Raw genomic sequence first — 15,618 nt, 5'->3', positions numbered from 1 at the left:
TCTGTCCTGGCTGTACTGGAACTTGCTCTGTAGACCAGGCTGGCCTCAAACTCACAGAGATACACCTGCCTCTGCCTTCCAAGTGCTAGGCTTAAAGGCATGCGCCACCACCTCTTGGCTTAATTTGAATTTTTTAAATGAACATTCCACAGGTACTGAACTTGAATGATGTTTTTAAAGAATGTAAATTTAATCAAATAAACAGTTCTACAAACATAAGAAATGTAAATTTCTATTAAGAAGCTTAAAAATGTCTGTAGACTAGGTTTGCATTGGAAAGTGCATTGCCCTCCGAAGCCAGCTCATTAGAAACGTTACATATCCTATGTTTGTTGGTTTTAAATAATAAGCAGTGCTGTTACCATTCGAGAAAGGTCATGAGGCACGACAAAACCCAGTATCAGAGCTTCATTGGGGGTGGGGGGGCTGTGAAAGATGTGTGCAGGGAGAGGGGGAGGAAGAGAGAGGAGGAGTCTGTGACCAGCTTTTTAAGGATTTCCCCTGCACATGCGCATGTGGGCTTACAGAGCTATGCCACGCATGTGCTGATTGCATGACTGCTCTGCGCGCATTTGCACAATCAAGAAGTGCACTGATGAAGGAAGACTCCTTGCTTAGCTACTGAACTGCGCATGTGCGGTCGTACAGCTGGTGTGGCAGAATCCCAACAATGTTCTTCCCTTTCTTCCCTTAGTGGAAAATAAATGAAACTCTGAAAGAGATGGAAGAGAAAAAGAACGAAATCACCAAGCTCCAGGAGCAGGAAAAGGCTCTCTATGCCGGGTTCCAGTCGGCCCTTGGAGAAAATAATAAATTTGCAAACTTCCTCATGAAAGTCCTGAAGAAGAAGATTAAGCGAGCAAAGAAAAAGGAAGTTGAAGGCGACGCTGGTTTGTGCTCCTCCCTCACGTGCTGGTCCCTTTCTTCTCCTTAACACTAAAAAGAGAAAGACCAGAGAAAACACTGGTCTTTCTGGCTGGGTGCCTGTTTTCACCCACTACCACACAGGCAATGTAGATGTGCCGTAGGGATCAAAGAGCAGAGGCTATAAGGTGTTACAGTGTGTTTGAACACTTGGAGTGTGAGTACATTCGTGTGTGTGTGTGTGTGTGTGTGTGTGTGTGTGTATGTTTGGTATGAATTAATATAGGATAGTTTGCTATCTTGGGTGAAATACCTCTCCTCATCTTTTGTACATGCTTGAGTAAGATTGTCATGCCATCGAGTTTTGAGAGTTCTCCATGTTCTAGAGACTAGTCCTTTGTCTGACATATTGCTCACAATTTTTCCCCTCACAGGTAACATTTGCATCTGCAGCGTTTGCTAAGAAGGTTGTCTCGTTCCTTTGAATTGTTTTTGACCTTCAAACTGTGCGTTACAGTTGTCTGGACCTATGTGTCTCTGGGTTCTCTATTTTGTTACAGTGACCTATGCCCTTTGTTATTGTAACTGCATACTAAGTCCTGAAGTCGGGTAGACCAGTTCCTCCCACTCCAGTCTTATTTTTCAAAATGACTTTAGCTGTTCTAGGCCTTTAATATTTCCATATTTTAGAATAACGTTGTCTATATCTACAAAGAAATCTTGTTAGAATTTTTTTTTTACCACAGTTGCGCTAAACCTATTTAACAATTTAGCTCTGCACGTCTCTGGGCAGACCTGGCACGTTTGCCTATTACTCAGCGTGTTACGTTTCCACACACAACTCCTGCTCCTGTTTTGTTAGATTTACACCTGTATAGTTCCCTGTTTGGGGGTGATCATAAGTAAATTATACCTTTGCTCTTGGTGTTTTCATGCTTATTGCTAGTATACAGAAGTATGATTTTTGTTGTTGTTGTTTTCTTTTTTGTTTTTTTCGAGACTATGTTCTCTTTATAGCTCTGGCTATTCTGGAACTCACTCTATAGACCAGACTGGCCTTGAACTCAGATCTGCCTGAGTGCTAGGATTAAAAGCATGTGCCACTACCACCTGGCTGCAAATGATTGGTACGAGTTTGCCTCATACTCCATGGACTTACTTATGAGTTCTAGGTTTGGGTAGATTCTTTGGGAATTTCTGGGTAGAAATAATTTCATCTGCAAACGTGAACTGTTGTACTTCTGGTCTGTATCCATGTTTTCCTATTTTGCCCTTTGCATGGCTCAAACATCCAGAGTTACACTGAAACGGAGTGGCAGGCTGAGGCCTCTGCTTTGTTTTTAACCTCTCAGGGAAAGCGGTCAGTCTTCTGCCGTTGAGTATCTTGTCGCCTGCAGTAGGCTGAAGGGCTTCCTCAGTTTTGTGAATTCTCATCATGAATGGGTACTGCAGTCCGTCAGGTGTTTCTCTATGGTGATTGATGACTATATGGCCTTTTCCTTTTTTTGCCAAATAACGTGGATAATAACAATCAACGGATTGTTGATTATTGAACAAGACTTCTCCCTTGAAATAAACCATCACTGGTAGAATATAAAATTGTTTTGTATGCTGCTCAGTTTTTTAAAGAAGCCTTTCCCCCATGTTTGTTGTAGTGTGCTGATGGTTTGTGTGGGTCCCTCACTTTGATGCTTGTTGGGACTTAATGCAAGATACTTAGGTGAGTGGGAAGGGGGTGCTGCCTTTGCAAGGGATTAACATAGTTCTCGCCCCAGTTCATTCATAGGAGAAGGATTATATAGGCTGTATTAACATAACAAGACTAGCCCCTTCCTCAGGCTGTCTCTTGATTCAGTCATGTGATCCCTCTCCCATGGGCTTCCACCATGAGGACATCCACTGGAAGTCTTTCATAGCTTCCAAATCCATGAGCTAAATAGCAAACTTTTCTGTATGCATTGCTAAGCCTCAAGTATTTTGTTATAACAGTGGAAAATGTGCTAATATAATATTCATGTGGGCCATTGGTCAGCAGTCCTAGCCTCCCTCCCATCTACCTCTCTTTCCCTCCTACCCTCCCATTCACCCCCTTCTTCCTCCTTCATCCTTTTCTTCCTTCCCTCTCCTCTCTTTATCTTTTCCTCCCCTCTTCCTCGTTGTCTAATTTAAATATGAGGGTAATACTAGTCCTATGTGACAGGGAAATCAGAATTCTGTCTAGGGGTTCTTAGTCTCATTATTGAAAGAATTTAGAGACAGCTTTGGAAGGGAACTTGTGGACAATTTTGTAAAGAGTTTGAGAGAAACAACCAGGCAAGCAATCTATAAATCTCAGCAGTTTCCAGAAGGGAGGGAGACAAGGAAAAGTCACATAGCCTGTCTTAGTTTAGGTGTGAAGAGATATCATGACCAAGGCAACTCTTATAAAAGAAAACATTTCATCAGGGCTGGCTTATCAGAGGTTTGGTCCATTATCATCATGGCAGGACATGGCAGTATGCAGGCAGACAAGATGCTGGAGAAGGAGCTGAGAGTTCTACATCTTGATCCACAGGCAACAGGAAGTGAACTGTGTCACTGAGTATAGCTTGAGCATAGAAGACCTCAAAGCCACACCTCCTAATAATGCCACTCCCTTTGGGGGCCATTTTCTTTCAAACTACCACATAGTCCATAAGGAAGCAGGAGGTTTGTAAGCAGCTGCAAGACAGACAAACAACTGCACACAGAAGGGGAGGGGGTCTTTAGAAAAAAAAAAAGAGTAAGAAGGCCTGGAGTGACTAGGAAATCATGGCTGACCTTTGACCAGTATCTGAAAGAAAAAGAAAAGAGTTGAAGCAGGAAGGCCACAGTGCTACGTAATGGGAGCCCTGCAAACAAGTGCGTAGGGGCAGGGTTTCTGGGGAGGAAGATATATTACCTCATTAAAGGGATAATTATTTCCTCCATCTCCTTAACACAGCCATAGGTAAATCAGCTTTCCAAGATGGATGGATTCTGGGCCAGGTGATTGACAGACCCAATAGTGTATAAGATTCTAATCTTCGGAGCAGATCAGAATGTCAGATCTCTGCCCAGGATTAGAGGTACTCCATTGTTTTGACTAGAAGGAAATAGCTTTCTGTTAATGGACTGCAACAGAGTCCTTATGTTCATCCTCAGTGACCTCCAAGATTACCATAACCTTTCCCTCTCAAGAGTGGAGACCGTAACATCATTTAGGAGATAGACTGAAATTAGGGAGTGTAGTGACACCTTTTATGAAAATATCTCTTTAACTCCAAAAAAAATGATCTTTTGGCAGACCTTGCAGCAAAATTAATAATCCAGTGGGCTCACTTAAGACTGTATACTTGGCCTGCTGTCCTATTGTGTACTCAGCCTGCTTAACTTGCCTTTAAGAAAACGTTTAACCAATCTTACTCAGATCCTTGGATTTCTCATGCAACCTCTTTTACAACCTAATGAACAACTTTAATCAAATTTAATGTACTCTTCATGTACCTGCCACCGAATAATGCATGTATGTACATGTGTGTAGTAGCAATCATTTGCTGAAAGCAGCCAACAGGTTGGAAGTAACAAATATCTGCCATAAATATTGGAAGCAGCATGTAGCTATAGCTTGGTGATGTCTGTTTGCTGTGTTGTGTGTCTGAGTTAGCTGGAATTTCTTCCCTTGTAAAAACTCTGTTAAATAATTCTGTAAAGAATCCCTAATCACTTTCCTATACTGTGTTTTCTGTGCTGTTCAATAAATACAGAGTAAAACCCGTTTTTAGAGATATAACTAATAGGGTACATATTTCTCTCTCTCTCTCTCTCTCTCTCTCTCTCTCTCTCTCTCTCTCTCTCTCTCTCTCTCTCACTTTCTCTCTCTCAAATTTGGGCTCACTCTTGGTCAACCTCCTCTGAGAGGAAGTATTCTGCTTTTGCTCCTTCATGAGACATGGGCACATCATGGTGTCTCTGAGGTTATCTCTCTTGCCTTCACTGACACAGGGAGTAGATATAACCCATTTCCAACAAGAAAATCCAGAGATCCAATTCCACAAGTGTTCATCAAAACTGACTAGAGTCTGGGCTGGAATGGCATCATACCTTCAGATATGGCCTCCAGGCGGAGGCTTCATTTAGGGTAATGAAGATAACTAGGAACCAGACCAGGATCCAGAATGTTTTCTGGGCATCACTGGCCTGTGGTTGGGACTGAATACCAGACATTTCGAGCTTCTGGCCAAGGACCTGAATCAAGTTCTCTAACCCTAAACCACCTAGCCCTTTCTATCTCCTGTTCTCATCAATGCTGTGAATTAGGAAGTCTTTCCTCATCTTTGATTTTCTGTAAGATACTAATTCTTCTTTTAATATTTAGTGGAATTTGTCAGTGAAGCTATTTGAAACTGAAGACTTGGTGGTGGGGGTTTAAATTATGAAGTAAATTTTCCTAGCAGCTCAGTGATAGTCAGTCTTCTGTTTTACATTAGACATGTTTGGGTAGTGAGTACAGCTTTCTTAAGGAGTCAGCCTGTTTTTCCAGCAAAGTTCGTGAGTGTAAAGTTGTTCATTATGTTTCCTTGTTATCATTTAGTTACTGCAGAGTGTGGTGATACAACCCATCAAATAGTATAATTATTAACACATGCTAATGGTACAATGATGTGATTCACTGTACTATTTCCATAAACACATAGACTGCACTGGTCCTCCTACCTCTCATCTCTAGTCTTCCTTCCCTCCCTGGGTTCTTTCTCAGTTCTCAATAGCCCTACTCACAGGACTTTTTTTCTCTTCTTTTACAGTTCCCATCTATGACAGAAAACACATGACACTTGCTTTTCTGTGTCTGGCTCATTTTGTGCAATATGTCCTCTTGCTACACTCATTTTTTTTTCTTTTTTCAAATGACAAGATTCCATTCTTTTTGACTGAGTAACAACACTCCATTGTATATAAATACCCCTTTTCCTTTATCTGTTTGTCTGTTGACACGCTGATTCTGTATCTTGGCAATAGTAACCAGTGACACAATAAACATGAGTCCACAGGCATTTTTGTATGCTAACCTCATTTCCTTTGTATATATACCCAGGAGTGGGATGCTGGCTCACATGATGATTTTGTTTGTAGTTTTTGAGGAAGGTTCATATAGCCCCCTCACCAGAGTTTCTGTGCTAATGTATATACATCCCTGTGACCAGTGTATATGCATTTCTTTGTCTCTACATCTTCACTAGTTTTATATATAGTATATATGTATGTATATGTATATATATATATATATATATATATATATATATATATATGACATTCTATTGGAGTAAGATAGAATCTCATTGCCCATGTAAAGTGTCAGAGCATGTAGGGTGCACTCTATGTTATTCATGTACAGTGGGAATAGTACCCCATCAGATAAGGAGGATTTCCATGGATAGTGTTAATACTGCTTCTGGTATCAGCTCTTTTTTCATTGCTGTGATCTAACATCTGATAAAAACAGCTTAAGGAATGAAGAGTTTATTTGGGGGACAAAGTACATAATGGCAGGAAAGACACCACAGTAGGAATGCGAGGTAGGAAGTCACATCGTGTCCACAGTCAAGAAATAGAGGGGGGAGGGAGAGAGAGAGAGAGAGAGAGAGAGAGAGAGAGAGAGAGAGAGAGAGAGAGAGAGAGAGAGGAGAAAGAGAGCTGGTCCCTTTCTCTGCTTTTTTGTTCAGCCTGAGACCCCAGCCCATGGGATGGTGCTGCCCACATTCAGGTGGGTCTTTCTCAGTTAAACCTCTCTGGAGACATACTCAGACACTCCCAGAGGTATAAGTCTTAGGCAAGTTCAAATCCAGTCAAGTTGATAATGGTGATTAACCATCACAACTCTATAATCGACAGCGATACTGGCGGCTCCGGTCATGGTGAAACGTCTACCATTCTTGTCCTCTGATGGGCACTGGTGGGTATCTAGATACTTCACAGGGAGAGGCAGAGGCTAGAATCACAGTGTCTCCTTTATTGATATTTTCCCAGGGACCTGCCCTGAGAAGATTTCTCCCAGGGTCCTAGGGAAGACGCTATGGCCAACATGGGGTTATCTGAGGGAAAAGACTCTATGTACACGATGCTCTTTCATCCATCTACTTTATTCCTCTGAGATTAAATCCTAGCTACACAGCTTTGTTTCTATTCTTATATATTGCTCCTCTCTGTCCCTTCTCTTCCTGTCCTCTCACAGCCCTAACTAAGCTCTTCTGCTATTGATCTCATCATTGTCCTCCACCCATGCTTGTTCCTTTCTTTCCTACTCTCCTGACCTGACTCAAGTCCTCCTACAATCTACAAAAACTTTTCCTTGCTCTTTCTCCTCGGGTCCTAACCCGGAGTCAGGAATTTTGTCCCGTCTTCACTCCACCTGGTTATACAAAAAACAAACAAACAGAAAACAAAACAAAACAAAACAAAAAAACTTTTAGTTCTGAGTCAATAGCTCTGGGATGCCACTAGGTCTGTGAGAGAAAGGGATGGTCTGAGCTCCATTTGTACAAGAAATAAACCTATGTGTTTACATATCCACCTGTCTCCTAGGCCTAGGAGACACATGTTGTCTCTGTAGGGGTGTTACCTAGTAAAGATCAGAAGTAGATCTGAGAGGCTTATACTGTTGGCCATTATGGCCTAGGAGTTATGTGTGCACAAGAAATTGATAATAGGAAACAGCTGATATATTGAAAGTCTAATAACATCAAATATTCCTTGATATTTGACTTCTCCTCTAGAAGGATTCCTTGATCCTTCAAGGTATAGCTTTATCATATACAGCTGAATCTCTATTTCATATTCTTGCAGCCTGCAACATCCCTTGGCAATAGTTAGTTTTAATTGTCAACTTGATTCAATCTAGGGTCACCTGGGAAGAGGTTCTCAGTAAAGGATTGTCTAGATTAGGTTAGTCTACAGGCACGTCTCTGGGGGCTTATCTTGATTATGTTAATTGAGATGGAAAGACCTACCCATGGTGGGTGGCACCACTCCCTAGGAAGGGGACTCTGAACTCTATAACAGTGAAGAAAGTGAGCTGAACACAAGTATAAATGCATTAATTCATTGCTTTCTGCTCTTCACTATGGGTTTAGTAACTAATTAGTTCAAGCTATTGCTCCTTTACTTCTCTGCCATGATAGGCTGCAACCTAGTATTGTGAACCAAATAAGCCCTTTCTCCCTTAAATTATTTTTGTCAGGGCATTTTATCACAGCAACAGAAAAGAAACTAATACACTCTCTAGGAGATTCTTGCCAGTCCATGCTATCTGACAAAGTGCAGTTACCATCAACGTAGAAGACCTGCATAGGTATGGTGTTAGCAACCATCATGTTTTCCTCCCCACTGCTACTGTGGTGATGTCTTCTGAGAAGTGGGTCCCCAGACTTCCCTACTGTGCCTGCCATAGGATAGGTTGTCCCTGGGATCTTCTGTTGTCCCTATTACTAAAGTAGAAATATCTACCATTCAGTCTTCATTGTCACCAAATAAAAGTGGGACCTCCTTGTTACTGCTGTGTGTGGGAATGAGTTCTGACCCCACATGCAGTCTCTATTGACAACATTGTGGAGATAGACTTGGTACCCATAACCAGTAGTAAAAGCCCTGACTCTCATCTGGGGATCTCCTTGCTACTGCAAGATGGGAGAGGTGCAGGCTACCTATGTGATCTTTTTTTGTTTGTTTGTTTGTTTGTTTGTTTGTTTTTGGTACAGAGTTTCTCTATGTAGCCCTGGCTGTCCTGGGACTCACAACTATGTAGACCAGGCTTGCCTTGAACTTGAACTCTGCCCGCCTCTGCCTCCTAAATGCTGGGATTGCAAGCATGAGCCACCACGTCCAGCCAAAACCATGTGATCTTTGCAGCTGCCTTGTGGTATTGGTGTCAGTGAGAGAGCTGTTTTTTAGCTAGCAGTGATGAATGTCCCAAATCCTCTGCTCTGCCTTCATAGATGTTCTCATGGTATTTTAAGAGCAAAATGGGACATTCTAAAGGGGTCTATACTCACTTATCTTGGGGATGATATGTTTTACTATTCAGACATATATACATTTTATAAAGATACTATATACAACATAGTAATGAAAAGTTACTCACGACCCTTGCTAAAGAGCAGCCATACAGACTGTCCAGGTGGCTGCTGAAATGGGGTTTTGAGGTAGGAAAAATATAGACTTCAACTCTCGATGCAAGAATAAATGATAACCTATACAGAGGATCAAGGGAACCGCCAGTAGATAGAAAATTACTAACGAGTAGGGTAATTCTTCGCTAAAATCTAACAGAATTTCCACTGAAGGCAGGCCTGAGTGATAAGCTATTAGAAGAAGGGGAAATCTGAGGATTTTGGTGGCTGGCAAGGGTGAGGGTTCCCAAAGCTGGTGTAACAGCGTTCTCGCTATGACTGGATTCAGCAAGCCGAGGAGAGAACACATGGTCTGCATCTTTAATGGTGTTAAGCTCTGTAGCTTGAGTTTTCCTGCCTGGCCCACAGTCAGGACAAATCTCTCTCACCTGCCAGTCCCACAGCCACTCAGACCCGACCAAGTAAACACAGAGACTTATATTGGTTACAAACTGTATGGCCGTGGCAGGCTTCTTGCTAACTGTTCTTACAGTTTAAATTAATTCATTTCCATAAATCTATCCCTTGCCACATGGCTCGTGGCTTACCAGGATCTTCACATGCAGCTTGTCATGGTGGCAGCTGGCAGTGTCTCTCTGACTCAGCCTTCCACTTCCCAGCTTTATTCTCCTCCTTGTCCCGCCTACACTTCCTGCCTAGCCAACGGCCAATCAGTGTTTTATTTATTAATCAGCAACACATTTGCCATACATCCCACAGCAAAGCTCTTCACACGGTCTGTTCCCTAGTAATCAACTGTTGGGAAACCCTGCATTTGGTGCTGCAGGGTCTGCTCTGCTGATGAGGTCCTCTTCTCTCCTTAGATGAAGATGAAGAGAGCGAGGAATCCAGCGAAGAGGAGTCCAGCCTGGAGAGTGATGAGGATGCATCGGGATCTGAAGACGATGTTTTTGATGACTCCATCTGCCCAACCAGTAAGTGAGGCAGAGCCCCGTGCTCACCGTGTAGTGGGGATGTGGGCTATCAACACAGAGGGGGTCCCTTCCTAGTCATCTGCTTTCTGGTAATAAAATTTAAGAAAAGAATGGGTTTGAATATATGAAGCAAAGCCTAGAACCCTTTGGGAGGGCTCTCTGGGAGGAGTATTAGCTAATCCTTCACACAGGTTTTTATTAGTAACAAATTAATGTATGATAACCGACTGATGGTTCAGATATTATGCATTATTAGCAAATTAATTGTATAAGTAAATGTCAGATTGTACTTTACATACACACACACACACACACACACACACACACACACTTTGTTTTTAAAAGAAGGAAAATAATTCCTCCCTTGCAGGGTCTAGTGCGGGTCTGTGAATAGCTGATACTGATTCTGAATCTCCAAGCTCCACGTGCCACAAGTTCCTAGTGCCACCATACTCCCCATCCCACAGGGCTGCCTTCCTATTTTCACTCTCTTTTCAGACTGTGATGCGAATCTGTTTGAACTGGCCCTCCAACTTCGAGAGAAAAGGCTAGACATTGAGGAAGCCTTAGTGGAAGAAAAGAAAATTGTTGACAACCTGAAAAAAGAATATGATACATGCTCCAAAAAAGTATGGGCTCTACCTACTTGTTTGTTTTCTAACATGCTCCCCATCTTCCTCTCTCATAGGCGTGACATTGCTAGGCCTTCTCAGAGGAGGAATGCATCAGATGTTATTTACAGCTTTCCCTCTGCATCACAAGTCTGCAGTATGGCAGGGCCATTGCTCTTTGGATGATTGTTTTTTCTTTTTTTCTTTTGGTTTTTCGAGATAGGGTTTCTCTGTGTAGCTTTGGTGCCTGTCCTAGATGTTGCTCTGTAGCCCAGGCTGGCCTCGAACTCACAGAGATCCACCTGCCTCTACCTCCCGAGTGCTGAGATTAAAGGTGTGCACCACCACCGCCCGGCTGCTTTTTTTTATGTCACTCATTTGTCTCAACTTTTTTGATGACATAATTCTATAAGCAATACTTATAGAACATATTACATAATAAATGTATGTGGATTTATAAATAACACTCAAGGAATATTGGTTATGAGGCATTCTTAGAAATGAGATGAAGATAAATAAGAATAGAAACTCTGGTATTTTCTCTTTGGACTTAGTCTTTTGGGACCAACACCTTGTGTGCTGGAGGTCCCAAAGCTAAGCTTCTGGAACTTTATTACCTTCTCCTTTTTCTTCTGACTTTCTCTCTTAGGTACTCTTGTTTAGAGCAATGTCACTCGACTTGATTCACACTTAGATTTTTTAATGGATTTTTTTTTCTGTAAATGAAAATGTTCAGGAACACTGTTGGGTTTTTAGGAGATGACGAATGTGCTTTGGGGACGCTGTAGCTTCTTGCTTTAAAACACCTTCTTATTAAATTTCTTTGGGTCATTGTTACAACAACAAGAAGTCTTCTACCATTCTGACAAAGATATCATGTCAAAGGCTGCTTTTCATACAGAAAATAAGAGAGAGGGAGACATTTTTTGACTCCTCGTTTATAAAGCTTTTACAGTTCTTGGACTGGGGAATGACTTGATAGGGAATGTGCATCCTAACCCAGCAGGAAGAAAATAACACACATTTCTGGGCTGCAGTGTAGACTCAGGTCTTGCTTGGGTCAGGGTCCCCCAAAGCACACCCTGCGTCCATTGTGCCTTCATTTACCACCTTGCATATACACCCTGCCCCTGAAGCGTGTCGATGTGTCTCATGTGGCTTTGTTCAGGTCAAAGTAGTGGCGACAAATCTGAATGCAGCCGAGGAGGCCCTGGAGGCTTATCAGCGAGAGAAACAGCAGAGGCTGAACGAGCTGCTGGTTGTCATCCCTCTCAAGCTTCACCAGGTGACCCCCCAACCCCCTCCCCCCTCCCCGAAAGGAGCAGCGCCACACCTCAGCTTTCCCAGAGAAAGATTCGCGCCTCAGCAGTGATGTCCCATGTCACTTGGTGGGAGGATTCTGCCTGCAGAATGACATCCCTAACTCTTCTTACCCATTCAGACAGCTGCTAATTACTGAAAACCACCAAAACACGCATGCTTCCCTGGCCCATAGTCATTTCACCAGCCCAGTCATTTCAGGTCTGGAGAAATGATGTAAGAGTGAAATGGCTGGAGGTTGAGATGTTGGGTCTTGCTCACAGGTCCCGTTCCATCCATCTTTAGTTAGCCGTGAACCAGTGAGCGGAAGGAAGCCTTCTTCATGACATTAATAAGGGAGGTCGGGACAAGACAGAAATATTCTCTTTTTTTTCCAGTCTCCGTTGATTTCCACTGTTTACTTGAATTACAACTTATGTTAAACTGTGGAAATTCTCATCAATGAAAAAAGAAAGTCTTGCTGTAGACTCTTGCCATGTTAAGAGAAGAGGCTATTCTTAAGGGGCAAGAAATACTCCAAGAAATCAGTTTATTGGTATTTTGTGTGACTGGTTGAGCTCTTGGTAACAGTTTGTTATGTCATCCTTGAAATGTTTGCCCCATTGTTATGAAGTAGGTATCAGGCAAGACCCGTTCTGTAAACTTTGCTGTCCCCAGAGAGATCTAATGTGCCTTCTCTGAGGGCAACTTTCTGTTTACCAGATCGCTGCCACTAGGGGTGAGAAGGAGAAGGCCCAGTGTGAGGGGTTTTAAGCAACAGGGCAGAGAAGAAAGGATTCCTATGCCTTGCCTTCAGTCTGGCCTTGGTCTGCTTTGGTTCTCATTTCCATTTGCTTTCTTCTGTATTTGTAGATAGAGTATGTGATATTTGGGGAGGTTCCTAATGACCTTTCTGGAACCTTGGTCTTCTCTAATCACTCCCTGGGGCGGCTGCAAGAGCGAATCATAAAGCTCCAGGAGGAAAACGCCAAGCAGCAGAAACTTAACAGAGAATGCAGGGAGAGGCGGAAGGTTCTCATCCGGGAGAAGAGAGAGATGGCGAAAACCATCCATAGTAAGTAGCTCGGCTGGCCCGTCATTCGCTAGGAACACCGGGACAAAAGGGAACTAGAAGGTGACTGGTTTCCAGCTTGGAAAACAGTAACCACAGACCCAGCATCCGAGAGGAAACCACACGCCCCTCACTTCCTGTTTGACAGGGAAGCGATGTTGGCATGCACTCTCTTTCTCTCTGTGAATGAGAAAATATAGAACAACGTGATCGTCTCCGTTGTACCTATAACCATGCTTCAGATAGATCAAAGCCCCTCCTCTTTCTAGTACTACGTGCTGCTCCTCCAGGACTGACCACCTGGTACAGATGCATACGTGCCAACGTATTCTCACACAGTATGGGGAACCACCCGGCATGTTTCTGTGATGATACTCAGAGCCTATGGTGGACTTTTCAAGACCATGTTTTTTCATTCATATTGCTTCAGGTAGTTTATTCTGTTTAGCTGACAGTGTAGTGTTCCATCGTATGACTATTAACATATTTACTTCTCCAGCCCCTGTTTGATGAGCATTGGTTATTTCTAACTTTTCACTATCCCAATAAGCCTTTTGTACATGATTCCTTATGCATGTATAAAAGGTCTCTGGGTTCTAAGAGCGTTTGTGCATTTTTCAGTTCTCTGAAATATTGTCAGAACTGCCCCCAGAGTGACTGAGCCCAGGTGTCCCCCACAAAGCAGTGTGTAAGAACTGCCTGGTCTTCATTTGTTTCTTTTGGGCTCTAATTTTTATCCCACAGTTTCCACATGACACATGGACACATTTGGATGTCCAAATACACTTCATTGTGTTTTTTAGTCACATTTCTTTTGTGAGACTGAACATTTTCATACACACACTTACTTGCCATTCTTTTTTTTTTTTTTTTTTTTTTTTTTTGGTTTGGTTTGGTTTTTCAAGAGAGGGTTTCTCTGTGTAGCCCTGGCTGTCCTGGAACTCATACTATAGACCAGGTTGGCCCCAAACTCACAGAGATCCACCTGCCTCTGCCTCCCAAGTGCTGGGATTAAAGGCGTGTGCCACCATGCCCACCAATTTGCCATTTGCCGTTTTTATGCTCCTTTCTGTAATATCTGTTATGTTTTTTGCTCCTTTTTCATTTTTTTTTAATTTATTTTAGGGAATTCTAAAGATTTTAGTCCATTATGTGTTCTCATTGGGTCAACCTTTTTTTTAAACTTTATATTAAAGTGAAAAAAGACATTTTAAATCTTAAAATGGTAAATTTATCTATTTATGATGTACACTTAGCATGTATCTTTTTAAGAAATCCTTTCTTAAAGATAAGTTTTGGCTGGGAGTAGTAATCCCAGCACTCGGGAGGCAGAGGCAAGTGGAACTCTGTGAGTTCAAGGCCAGCCTGGTCTATAGAGGGACTTCCAGGACAGCCCAGGCTACATACATAGTGAGACCCTATTTTGAAAAAATAAAATAAAAAACCAAAAAAAAAAAAAAAAGATAAGTTTTGATCCAGCAATTCCTGTATGGGATAAATATTCAAGAGAGATGAAATCAGTATGTCAACAAGTTGTCTGCATTCCTGTGTTCAGTGTAGCACTGTCTGTAAGAGCCAAGCTACAGAATAAACCCAAGAGTTCTATCAGCAGATGAGTGGACAAAGAAAATATACTACTAATCATAACAAAATATCAGTAGCCTTAAAAAAAAAGGCACTGTCATTTTATAACAGTATAGATGAATCTGGAGGGCACTGTGCTAAGCAAAATAAGCTAGGCACTGAAAAATAAAACACCATATGATTTTACTAATAAGTGGTTTAGAAAAAAAATGTTGAATTTGTCAGGAGTGGTGGCACATACCTGCCACCTCAGCTTTTAGAAAACTACCACAAATTTGTTGGCAGCCTGGGCTACATAATGAGGCCCTGCCTCAAGAAATATCAATAAAACTCAGGAGCATAGAATAGAGTTGGATGGTTAGTAGAGGCCTGTTGGATGGGATGGGGGATGGGGGAGATGTTGGTTACATGCTACAGAATTTCAGGGTGACTAATTAACAACAATGGATTGTATTCCTTAAAATTGCTAAGAGAATAGATTTTAGGGGCTAGAGAGATGTCTCAGAGGTTAAAAAACACTGACTGTTCTTCCAGAGGACCTGGGTTCAATTCCCGGCACCCACATGGCAGCTCACAACTGTCTGTAACTCTCGTTCTAGGGGATCTGACACACTCACACAGACATGTATGTGGACAAAACACAAATGTATGAAAAATAAAAGTAAATAAATCATAAAAAGAGAATAGATTTTAAGTGCTCTAGACACACACACACACACACACACACACACACACACACACGGTGAAGTGGGGGATGAACTTATGAAGTAATATATTTAATTACCTCAATTTGACCCTTCTACAAATCGCATTTCAGAATGGCATATACATAATAAATGTATATACTTTTTGTCAGGGTTTTTTAAACTATTTTTTTTTTAGTTTCTTCTATTATTAATGTTACTTACCTTGTGTTTGCAATCTACCTAAAATTAAGGTGGTGTGTAATGTAACATACGTAATAGGAAGGTAGGAAGATAATCTTTTTTTTTTTTTTTCAAGACAGGGTTTTTCTGTGTAACAACCCTGGCTGTCCTTGAACTCATAGACCAGGCTGCCTCAAACTCACAGAGATTGGCTTGTGTCTGCCT

General features: G+C 42.0%; 1 protein-coding gene across 2 annotated transcripts in view; it reads left to right on the top strand.

The window, feature by feature from the left end:
• The window catches only part of Cfap44 (cilia and flagella associated protein 44), a 65,424-nt gene that overhangs the window by 45,530 nt on the left and 4,276 nt on the right, over positions 1-15,618 (top strand). For both annotated transcript variants that reach the window (XM_059277130.1, XM_059277129.1), the window contains 5 exons: positions 695-890; positions 9,851-9,961; positions 10,460-10,590; positions 11,741-11,857; positions 12,745-12,946. In XM_059277130.1, the coding sequence (XP_059133113.1) occupies positions 695-890; positions 9,851-9,961; positions 10,460-10,590; positions 11,741-11,857; positions 12,745-12,946 (757 nt within the window). The remainder of the gene's footprint in view (positions 1-694; positions 891-9,850; positions 9,962-10,459; positions 10,591-11,740; positions 11,858-12,744; positions 12,947-15,618) is intronic.

Source organism: Peromyscus eremicus, chromosome 12 (assembly GCF_949786415.1).
Source record: "Peromyscus eremicus chromosome 12, PerEre_H2_v1, whole genome shotgun sequence".
Taxonomy (NCBI): Eukaryota; Metazoa; Chordata; class Mammalia; order Rodentia; family Cricetidae; genus Peromyscus; species Peromyscus eremicus.
Note: the sequence above shows the minus strand (reverse complement) of the source record. Positions and strands in the feature narration are given on the sequence as shown.